Source organism: Sceloporus occidentalis, unplaced genomic scaffold (assembly GCF_023333645.1).
Source record: "Sceloporus occidentalis isolate IW3139 unplaced genomic scaffold, rSceOcc1.0.p SCAF_15, whole genome shotgun sequence".
Taxonomy (NCBI): domain Eukaryota; kingdom Metazoa; phylum Chordata; class Lepidosauria; order Squamata; family Phrynosomatidae; genus Sceloporus; species Sceloporus occidentalis.
Window position 1 is genome coordinate 15,890,963 of NW_028316995.1, and position 12,535 is coordinate 15,903,497.

Genomic DNA, 12,535 nt, shown 5'->3' on the forward strand with positions numbered 1-12,535 from the left:
TCTAATCATTCTCTTAGTTTTGGAACATGAGAGCATTAAACCATTCCAGCTAAAAGTCAGTGGAGTATCAACCATGCTCAACATGTTTACTTAGAAATTGCCAAAACCCTTTTACTATGAAGTTGTATACTAGTTGTTAACTTACTTGGAAATAAAACTAGACGGACAAAACAACCTTCTGTAAAATGTAGGAACTATCAGTTTAATCACAAAAAGTATCCAACAGGAAAGTCACTTATGCCTGTGTACACAACTTCATTTAGTAATGAGTACATTGAAAGATTCCCTGTTTTCTCAATCCTGACACACCCATGATCAAGGACTATGCAAAATCAGTTTCTATTATTGTTTATTGTTTTATATATACATACTTCCCAACATTTCAAAATGTGAAAGAGGGACACTTTTTTTTTTAAATCTCGCGGAACTCACCAATACAAGCAATTGCACTTTACAATGTCGCGCTTGCATTGCCACTTAAAACACGCTTCGTTTTTGTCAGCAGTCATGCATATTAAAAAAAACCAACACATTGAATTGAATTCCCATGAGGCTCAGCCAGACATACTACTTCCATGATGTTTGCTGAGCGTCATGGGAAGTGCAGCAACAGTAAAGCTGCAGATGCTAGCTGTGAACAAAAATTCCCATGATTCTCAGCCTCCCAGGACCCTTACACACTGCCATAAACACACATATACACATACACTGCCTTTACACACACACATACATATACACTGCCCTACACACACACATATACACGTGCACTGCCCTTACACACATACACGTACACTGCCCTTACACACATACAGGTAAACTGCCCTTACACACACACATATACACGTACACTGCCCTTACACACACCTGCCCATAAACACATGTATACACATACATTGCCCTTACATACACATATATACATGTTCACTGCCCTTACACATACATATACACATACACTGCCCTTACACACACATATACACATATACACGTACACTGCCCTCACACACATACACATACACTGCCCTTACACACACATAGACACATATACACGTACACTGCCCTTACGCACACATACTCGTACACTGCCCTTACACACACACATATACACGTACACTGCCCTTACACACATACATGTACACTGCCCTTACACACACACATAGATTTACACTGCCCTTACCCACACATACATGTACACTGCCCTTACACACACCTGCCCATAAACACATGTATACACATACACTGCCCTTACACACACACACATATATACACGTTCACTGCCCTTACACACACACATATATACATATACACTGCCCTTACACACACAGATATACACGTACACTGCCCTTACACACATACACACATACATGTACACTGCCCTTACACACACATACACACATACATGTACACTGCCCTTACACACACACACATACACGTACACTGACCTTACACACACACATACATGTATACTGCCCTTACACACACATATATACACATACATTGCCTTTACACACCAGCTAACAAATACCTATACTGCTCTTACACACACAAGCTTACAAACACATACAGGTCCGTCACTTCAGACCTCGCTTTACTACTCCCTCATCACTATGTGCCGGCTATTGCTGCCAAGTGCTGGGATGACGCTCGGCATTATCTGAAGTGACAGACCTCGTGGTCCCTAATGTTGAAACGACTAGAGGGAGATTGTGATCTCCCAACTAGTCTACAGGCTGCAGCTGCTGATCAGGCATCTGTACGCCCCCCACAGCTGCACCTGAGGTGAGTATCACTCTTTCCTCACCCTTCCTCTGCCCCTGTAAATCGGGACAATTGGGGGGCATGTATATAGCACCATCATATTCCGTAGGGCTGTACAACAGGTAGACAGGACATAACAATTTGACTTACAGAAACAACAGGTGAGGAGGGCCCCGATCAAAGGATATTATTCATATAGTTAGTATAGTGTCTGTCTTCTCTTAATAAATAAGTTGTATTTGATGTCAAAGTCAGTATTGAAAATTAATATATTATATGTTAATGTGTAAACATGATGATTTTACGTTTATCGGATGTGTCATATATATATTTGGAAGGTAATGCATCTGTAAGAAAATTTCAAATGTATTTAAACAAATGTACACAAAATTTATGGGTCATAAAGAAAAACAACAAACATAAAATCAAAAGTGTGCTGTCAAAACCCAATGTACTTTGAAAATCAGACAGAACTAGCTCACAATGTCAGACCCCTCCCATTTGTTTATTTGTCAGTGTGTTGAAGAAAATATATAAATGTTATATTATAATGCCTTTAAATAGTACTCTGCATTCATTAAATACATGGCTGCTAATATATTCACAAATCATTATAAAATCTATGAACTCTCATGAAAACATATAAAATTAGACTTGCATAGAAAACTAACTCCTACTTTTTGGGGGAAATAAGTGTAGTAAAAATAATCATCTTGGCACGTATTTTATTTCTTCCATGAACACCAATCACTGTACCAGAATACTTGCTCTCTTAAATAAACCACTTGATCAAATATTATGGTATATTTGGAATGGGACAATTGTGAGGCCTAATTTTGACAATTTCACTATCCACAAAACCAGAAATGGTCTAGGATTTAACCCCTTAAGGACAATGGGCGGTCCCTAAACCCATTGAAAACAATGCATTTTGAGCTCGTACATGTAGGGGCTTTGTCATTAAGGGGTTAAAAATAATTTAAAAAACTAACTTGAATAATTAACTAGAACCCATAATACCCTAACATAGAGTATATTTAAGCATGCTTTTCTCTGGAATCAGATTTGGCTTCATGTGATCAATATGATCCAACCTCATGTTTCTAAACATCCTGCAGATGTTGGACCATTTGCTGTGAAAATCTGATAAAAATAAGAATGAAATGAAAAATAATGCAGCACCATATTTTTTTTCTAAAAGACAGTAAAAGATAATAAACCTCTGAATGTGGTTAACCTCTGTTTTACTGAACCAGTGTTAATTATTACAGCAAGGTCATGAAAATAACACTTCAAATGCCTTTATCATTCAGAACATTTTGCTGTTGGTGATTTGTAATACAAAATACAATGTTATAATTATCTGCTATTCTAAATTACTTCATATGAATGAAGTCGTTTCGGCAGACTGGGACTATGTATGTTGTGGTCCAGGTTGTGGAACGGTCAGTTTTAATTAAGGAAGGATAAGCAATACATATGATCCATAGCTGCATTACAAGGGTCTCATTATACCAATTACAATTGAGGGTCCCATAAGGAGATTATAAACGATTAAGTTACGGTAATAAGTGAGGTCTCGTTTGGATGTACTTAGTCAAATTAATTTGCAGATGTTTACTTAATATATTTTTTAATTTGTTAAGTGGTGCTTGTGGATGTTGACTGCCATTTACACAGAAGCATTAAACTGGTAGGTAGCTTTCACATTCTTGTGTACTTTATTGTGTTTATTGTGTTGCAAGATACAATAGGAGTTGAGATATATAAACAGTCATATTAGATTTGATATTGTGAAAGGTACAAATCTCTCAGTTTATCTCGTACTGACCTCAGCAGAATGAGAATGATTAAAGATCGTGGGTTTCAAGAGCATGATAATCTCAGAACACAGATAATGGTTAGGATATCCTAAAGCTGTGTAATAAAAGTAATTTAGTCGGCTAAAGAGCTTTATCCATTCACTTTACTTCTTAAGTGGTAAAGCAGAGGATAATCCTTTCTCAAGATAAATGAGTTCACATAATATTGTCATGGTTCATTGTATAAAATGGCTGCACATAATCTAACATTTGGGGTTTCATTACAAAATGAGCCTAATTAACAGCATCGCTGGAACCCCCCCCCCAAAAAATGAGTAATTCAGGGAAATGATATAATGTATATAACACTATATAATCTAAAGTAATCTCTAGGCTGTGTACTCAACACCTCGAGCAGCTTGCCCTATTTTGCCCGAGCACTAACCTTGGGTGATGCTGTCTTTCGTCTAGCGTAGGCGCTCATTCAAAAATCATAAAACATAATTGTTGGGAGTCACCTATCTTTTTCAGGTAGGAGAGATCTTAACTTGGCCAGCTATAAAAGATTGTCCCTTTGTTTTCCTAAATGCAGAAAGATACTATCTTACATAACACAGCTTCAAAGGATTACTCAACTTGCGGTGTTTACAATAGCTTGAAATCCTAGTAGAGAGCCTGGTCCCTTTAAGAAGAAATGCTGGCTTACTTGCACATTCCATGTTTTATGTACAATGCTGTTTCATCAATTGAAGTCTTCATGTCTTTGGCATAAGTTGAACTGTTATGCAAGGGGGATCAGGTTAAACTACCTGAGCATAAATTGACTTGAATGGTTTAGATAAAATAATTTGATGATAAAACCAAAATCTCATCAATTTAAATTGTCACGTGATATATTCCATATTATTGCTATATGTACAAAACTGAGCCCCGCCATGTTTAATGTCCAGTTATGATCCTGTGTTCTGTAATGTTCAACATTTTTCATGACAATTGAACTGTCTTGCAGAAACTGGTGGTATTTGCATATCTCCCCGTCCTTCAGAACAAGATGCTGAGATTATACCAGCCATGGCTATGAGACCATTCTTTGGAGTCAAACCTGTTCTCCTTAATGAGTCTGTGAGTAAATTATCTGTCTGGATAAGGCCACTGAACAAAGATAAATGAGAAATACACACTTCATATTGGTTTCAGATGCATTCATCTAGAAAACAGACCTAGTGACTGTGAATTAGATGCTTGTATCCATATGGTGTACACCGGACTGCAGGTTTGGAGATAGGTTGTACTAACAACATAGACACAATTTGATGACAGATAAAAGCAATTTGGTCCATCCCAATCCTGTTAGGCCACTGACCTTTTTTCATAATAGCCGTATACCTGTCACATGCATGCTTAAATTGTCTCACTGTATTAACCTCTACCATTTTGTTACTACTACTGCGAGAAGACAGCTAACTTATGCAGCCTTCACTCATTCACATAATAAAGTATTATCTCAAATACAGTAGGAAGTTTTGAGATGAAACCTAGTATTTTTTTTTCCAAACAAGACCTGGTAGAGAAGTGAGGTGTGATGGGATTTTGTACATGTATTGGGTGAGTGCTAAACGTGATTTTAAGCTTATGCTGTGTTTTTACCTCTAGGGAAAGGTTATACAAGGTGGAGATGTTTCTGGGGCTCTTTGTATTGCGCAGCCATGGCCAGGCATGGCAAGGACGATATACGGAGATCATCAGAGATTTTTTGAAGCTTACTTCAAATCCTACCCAGGTATGGGTTACTTAACAGTTTTTTTTTTCTGCAACATTCAAAATAGCTCATTCAAGCACTGGGGCCATACTTGCAGCTTTGTTCATTGATTCATTTGAATGGAGGGTTTATGTGCTCCCCGAATATGATTGCTGAAGATGGCACTGGTTCTTAGTGATACATTTAGTATAAAAGAAATGTTTATTGTATGTATACTTTCAAATATGATTGAAATGTATCTCTTGTCGATTCCTTTAGGCTATTATTTCACTGGGGATGGAGCTTATAGGTCAAATGAAGGCTATTACCAGATAACAGGCCGAATGGATGATGTTATTAACATTAGCGGACACCGGCTTGGTACAGCAGAGATTGAAGACGCAATGGTAATCGTGTACAGCGTACTTTTTACTGCATTGCAAATATCACCTGTAGGAGAAGTTTATTTGAGAATGATCCTCCTTCATGAAGATTATAGAAAATCCAGATCTATTGGAACAAAACAATGAAAACCTGATTCTCTTCAGTTCTACAATACATTGCTGTATATACAGTATCCATTTCAAGGGCAATCTTTGAATTTGTGCAATGGCCCAACATCCATTTAGAGTGTAGGACAGTCCCAGTAGAGACAGACTAGCTCAAATCACATTAGCCAGTCCTGGGAGACTGCATAGACGTACTACATACTAAATATTGTGCTGTAGAAGAATCTTCCGACCATATTCCACCTGTCGCTCTTTGTATTACTCCCATCATCCCGCAGGCTGCTGGAGAATGGCTTCATATCCCAACTAACCTGCACCTGCATTAGACTTTTTTTGGAAATTCCCAGTATCATGGGAGCAGACAGCTGCGAAAATACATTTTCAAAACATTTCATCTGATGATAAAAGTATTTTGTAGGATTTTCCACTGAGCTATGAATACATTATGTAATACTTATCAGTACAGAATGTCACCAGTCCAGTTAATAGTCAATAATTAATCAAAAACACAGAACAGATTGGATTCTATATAACAGGAAATATATATAAATGGGCAGACTAGATAGGCCAAGCGGTTCTTATCTACAGTTCACTTCTATGTTTCTATTGGTTTCACAAAAAGGGGTCTCTCTGAATATAGATACTGACGATGAATTAATCCACGAGCAAGCAGTTAAAGTGGAACTAATGGGCCTTTTTTGGCGGTTTTTAAATTAATGATTCTATTATTGTAAGCACTTCCCTGGTGTTATTTGCTGTTATAGTTGTGCAGACTAAACCCTTTTATGTGCTGTCTTTACCTGGATCATGGACAGCTGGAGACAGAAGATGCAATACCGAAACCTCTGAAATATATTACCGTATTTGCTCGATTATAAGACAAGCTTTTAGAAAAGGCATTTCATTGGGCACAGTGGCATATAGAGGGTTAACAGGCATATCATGGGGCACAGTGGCATATAGAGGGTTAACAGGCATATCATGGGGCACAGTGGTATTTAGAGGGTTAAAAGGCATATCATGGGGCACAGTATATAAGGGGTATAAGGCATTTCTGGGGCAGAGTGGCAAGTCTGGGGGCAGATGTGCCTAACTGGGGGGGCAGGTTGGAAAATAAAAGGAAATAAAAACAAAATATTTTTCTCAATCATAGGTTTTATTAAAAAAAAAAAAAATAGTTCACATAGTTTACATGAATTAACATTTTTTCCTAAATTAATATTCAGACTTTGGGGGGTCGTCTTATAATCAGGGTCATCTTATAATCGAGCAAATACGGTAAATTGAAACTCCATCTATCTTATGCACTTTTATGCATATGATAGCTGCGTGGTCCGTTTACATTTTGTCTGTTTTGCAAATGATTGGGGGAATTCTGCACAATTTCCATATATATTTGCCCCGTCCACACTCAAATGCCATGCAGGAGATGTTGGCGCAATGAGGAGGAGGCCTGCTGCTGCAGCAGGGCAGCCTCTTCTATATCACAAAAGTGTTTTTATGCAACTCTGTGATATCTCTCTCTGACCATTTTTTTGTAAGAAATAAGCCAAGCTCCCATGAAACTGCAAGACCTCCAGCTTTCTATGAAAACCAAATATGTAAGCACAGAAATAGATTCACCTCCTAAACTATAACAGCAGAAAGCATAGGCAACAATAGGACTCCATAAAACATTATAGAGATTGTTTAAGAAAACAGCTGATATAAAGAGATCAGTCATCGTTAGTAATGTACCACTTGCAAACAAATAAACATGTTAAAAAAATACACTATGTAAAGTGTGGGTGAAGCATAACAAGAATAAAAAGTTTATGATGCTGCAAGCAAAATATGGATTATCTTCACTAATGACACACTTGAATAACTATACCGCTTATAAAAATAAGGAATTTATATAAAAGCAAAGTACTAAAAGTATTGAAACATTGTTAAAAACATCTACAAATGTGTATAAAGGTAGATTTTGTACTATTGTTTTGTGATAGTACCACTTAAAAATAAGTATGTAAATATGTACTGGTAGAAACATAGAATTTGGTAGCAGGGAAAATCATTTGGCCCATCAAATTTGCCCGTTTTTCATGATTCAAGATAGCTGTATGCTTATCCCAAACATGTTTAAATCCCCTCACTATATTAGCTTCTGCCACCTCTGCATGGAGGCGGTACCATTTATCTACCACCCTCAAATGATACATACCATGTCTTTACAGGATGAGCATCCAGATGTGCCAGAAACTGCTGTCATAGGTTATCCACATGAGATCAAAGGAGAAGGTAAAGTACAATAAATCTTTGTTTGTGCCAATGTAGCAGCATATATCAGAGTGTCTGTTCTGAATGAGACTGTGCATATATAACCCATTACTATATATATTAATATATATATATGTCATATTTATATATATTAATATATATATATATTATATTCATATATATATATATATATACACAAAACTCTAATATGCATAAATATACATCTTTTTATATATATATATATATATATATATCAATTCTTATTGATAATGGACAAAGTAAAACAGATTCCTTCCAATAATGAATTGGGGCTGTTAATAATTTACCCATGTCAGTCATGCATTGGAAGATTATGAAAACACAGGTCAATTACTTTGACCGCATCATTGCTATTAGCACCGGGCGCATTTCTCCGCAGAGACTTTTCCTCCGGTCCCATTTTATTGGACTCCTTATTAAGAAGTTGCATAGTCACGGTCATAATATAGAGATAACAAAGTAAGTTCATGGAGTTAACCTTGATTTTTGTATTAAAGTGGTGGCACAAGAAGAAATATAATTTTTATATAATCCAAAATAATCTAAAAAAAAATATAGTTTATTATATTTAAGGCAATGTCGATGCATAATGTAAGTGTGGCAGAATTTTGTGATGTAGCTTGCATTCCCGGTAACGCCTTGTCCTAATTTGCATCAGTACAGAAAAATATCTAAAGTAACAGCATCTTAAGGCAGAATTTACATTGTGATTGGATCCCTTATGTGTTCCTTTCATGGGTTTTGGATGCATTACATGTAAGATTGTTTTGGATTGTGTGCATTGCGTGTGTTGCTTGTAAAATGTGTTTTATGCTGCATTATTACATGGACTTTCTAGCTCTGACGTATACAAAAGTCATAATCAAGGAATTTCATGCAAAGTTTCCTCATCCTTCAAATATTGCGCTCAGTCCTACTGCCAGATAATGAGAGGTATAAGACTCTTCTCCCTACTTCGTTTTATCAGCTGTACCTCTATCAACAGAGAGGCTTTCCGATTGAGTATCTTCCCCTTAGAGTTATTCTAACAAATTGTCCTAGGGAGAGGTACCAGCACGAAATGTGACAGACACAACATCAAGATAGCTGCTGATTTCCATTTAGCCATAGGTCTGATGTTTAACAAGTTTATTTTTGGGAAAGTTTTGGTCATTCAACTATTCTCGTCATTAATTGATGTTAAAAGTTAAATGACCTCGCAGTCCATCTGAAGAAGAGACCACTGGGATTCTCAATAAAAACAAGTCTAATTTTTCTCTTGGTTAATACGGCTAAATCCATTTTTCCTTATTCTGTTGTGGGATTGGTTACCACTGACTCTTTTCCAGGGAATTCTTTAGTTAGTTGGTAAAATATTATCTCTTGAAGTCCAGCCATGTTGCAATCCTAATTCATGAATCATCTGTTGAACTTGGCACTCAGCAGAGAGATATCACATTCACCCTTTCCGTCTCATCTCATTCAGTAATTTAAAAGGAAAATAAACTAAATGAGGTTATAATACTTTGTGTAGCTGATTCACACAAATGCTGTAAAAAAAGGTGGTGTGGCTTAGAGGATGAATATTTCTCATTTTGATATGTCCTATATAAACCTTTAAAACTCAGAAATTAGGCAATATTTGCCATTTACCAGGTGTAAATAGGATATATATATATATATATATATATATATATCTAAATATATACACATATATACACTTTTCTGTAATAGGAAATATAATCAGCCCGTATTTACAGCTAATGGTCTTAGATAAATCATTAATGGTCCCAACATACTTACCAGCTTTTGGGATCTTAGTACCAGTTACTAAAAGCTATTTGATTTATTCTCTCACTGGTTTGGTCATATTACATTGTCAGCAGTGTGGCATCACACATAAAGCGCCATCTGCTTTCATATAATAACAGTGCCTACTGATCCTCGTGACAGGTATCAGCGAGGATGCTCTTTATTGATCAGATATTTTTCATTTGCATTTTTAGCTGCATTTGCTTTTGTGGTAGTAAAAGACAACCTGAACATCCCTGAAGAAACAGTTAAAGAAGAGCTAAAATGCATCGTAGCTACAAAGATTGCAAAGTACGCTGTCCCTGATCATATCCTGGTGAGTATACATGTTTACATCAATTCCGAGTGTCCGAGCAGTCAGCTTCTATTCGAATGCTAGCTTGATGTGTCTTCATTAAAATGCCACCCACGGGCAGGGGGTCCCATATCAAGCCCCCATGTAGAGCCCAATCAGGGGAAGCCCACAGTAAGATGCAGGTCCATCGCTGCACTGATCACCGGTCTGTGTCTCTTAGGTGTGACGTTATACGGTATTGCCCTGTGCTGGCTGCATCTTGAAGTGGGGGTCCATGTTTAAATAAATGAAACTATATTAGACTATATTAAAAGTTATATAGTCACTAAGGCTAATGAAAGATATAAGTCCATAGAGTCAAACCTATCCAAGGTATTTACACTATTTTATCCTTATTGCACTGATCCAGATGAAGTCAAAAATCCCTATGAAGCGTATTACGAATCTTAACATTTTCTAGCTAATTTTAATTAAAATATGGCATGAAATATGTTTTGTGTCCGTATATAAATAGAATATATTACATAGCAGCCATGCTCTTTATTCCGATTATTGCTACATTTGACGTACATTTTGGTTCTTTTTTTAGATGGTGAAACGACTTCCTAAAACACGCTCGGGAAAAATTATGAGGCGGGTCCTGAGAAAAATTGCAACTGATCAGACAGACGATCTGGGTGATATAACCACACTGGAGGACCCAAGCATTATTACAGAAATCCTGGAGGCACACCAGAAGTACAAGAAGAATCAACTAACCAAATAGGACGCCAATGTCTTTCATATCTACCAAGAGTTTAAATGGATTAGGTCAGCAAAGGCAATTCTGGTTCTCCAAAGCTACTGAAAGGCAAGCTTTTAAAGGGAACATAAGCACCACTTTATATACTGCTATCTATTCTCAAAAATAGCTATATAAACTGTAACATGATGATTCAAGATGCCACGTTGTTTAACATTCTATATTTATGATATTTTTCAGGTGTATTATCTTCTCTGCCATACCCTGTACAATTACCCAACTTTGTGTGACTTTACTTTTAAAGGTTGTGTTAACATCTAACCTTTGGAGAAAAAAGAGACATTGATTTTTCTGAATCAGAAAAATCAGAGAATCAGAATGTAATAATTTCAGAGGGAAGTGCCTTACTGCATCCTGTATATAAGCTATATGACCAAAAGTATGTGGACACCTCTCCTAATTATCGAGTTTAGGTATATCACTGTAGAAAGCACCTTTAAATCCCGGGATATATAACCTTCACCCGTCTGGCTTTCCTTTAACTACTACAGATTCCTCGTCGTATGAAACTCCACTTACACCAGTGGCTTAAAACAATGGGTTTATTAAAATAACAAATACATATATATGAGTATATAGAGAAGCGTCTGAAATACAAGGCTCTATGACTCTAACTACACTATGCTAATGACTCTATGTGTGCATGTAAGGATGGGGTGTCCCTGTCACCTTGATGTTATCCTTCCTTCTTTCTTTCTGGTTCTCTCTCTGTCTTTGTTGCTCACACAACACCTTTATAGCCACTATGCCCAAACAGTCCCAGCCAATCATCTTCTTAGTTTGTGTCCACTCATCCTTAGGAAGGCACAATCTTGTACCTGCACCAGCTGCCTGTAGAGACCGCTTTTGTCCAGGAAGTTAGATTGCCCCCACAGTGAAGTTGATGGTCCTCAGGGCAAATTCAGGGTGGGTCTCTGGAATGTTGATATTGTCTCCTGCAATCCTTTTGTTGTAGGAGAAACACGTGCTTGTCTCCAGCCCAGATACTATCTCCTGCAGTCCTTTTGTTGTAAGAGATTGTAGATTGTATCTCCTGTTAATTGTTCCCACCTGGTAGAGAGATAGAGAGATAGCCCTTTGATGTATTGTGAGTTCCTGGACATTTGGGTTTCGCCACTAGTGTAATTCCTTGAAACTGGTTTACTCAAGAGGAATCCCATTGTGTTGGGAGCCAGCTGTTGTCCTTGGAGATTAATAGTTGATTTATATTTATTACAATCACACATCTCTAAAATGAAATATTGGTGGTTATTTATAAAGATTAATCCTGTTAAAAAACAGTATGTGGTCTCCATAGCAGCTACTAGAAAGTCTTTTTCCTACTAGAACATCTTTTCCCTTTAAGGATATTGGACATTGGATATTTGCCTCACCAAAAAAGATTGTATATTAAAGTACTTTGTGAGTTAATATAAATTCTTTAAAATGTAAAAAAAATACTCTTGGGGAGAAGCTGCAGCTCGCTGTCTGCTCCTTGTTTCTATGATTCGTGTCACTGATTTACGAAAGCTCTCCCATTTAAATCAAAGGGATCACTTTCCATGC

At 36.9% G+C, this 12,535-nt stretch overlaps 1 protein-coding gene across 1 annotated transcript in view; it reads left to right on the forward strand.

Moving 5' to 3' along the window:
- LOC149303312 (acetyl-coenzyme A synthetase 2-like, mitochondrial) overlaps positions 1-10,954 on the forward strand; it is a 32,421-nt gene extending 21,467 nt beyond the window's left edge. The window contains exons 9-14 of the mRNA XM_089481430.1: positions 4,567-4,679; positions 5,211-5,337; positions 5,575-5,702; positions 8,021-8,084; positions 10,088-10,209; positions 10,778-10,954. Of these exons, the coding sequence (XP_089337556.1) occupies positions 4,567-4,679; positions 5,211-5,337; positions 5,575-5,702; positions 8,021-8,084; positions 10,088-10,209; positions 10,778-10,954 (731 nt within the window). The remainder of the gene's footprint in view (positions 1-4,566; positions 4,680-5,210; positions 5,338-5,574; positions 5,703-8,020; positions 8,085-10,087; positions 10,210-10,777) is intronic.
- The last annotated feature ends 1,581 nt before the right edge of the window (positions 10,955-12,535 follow it).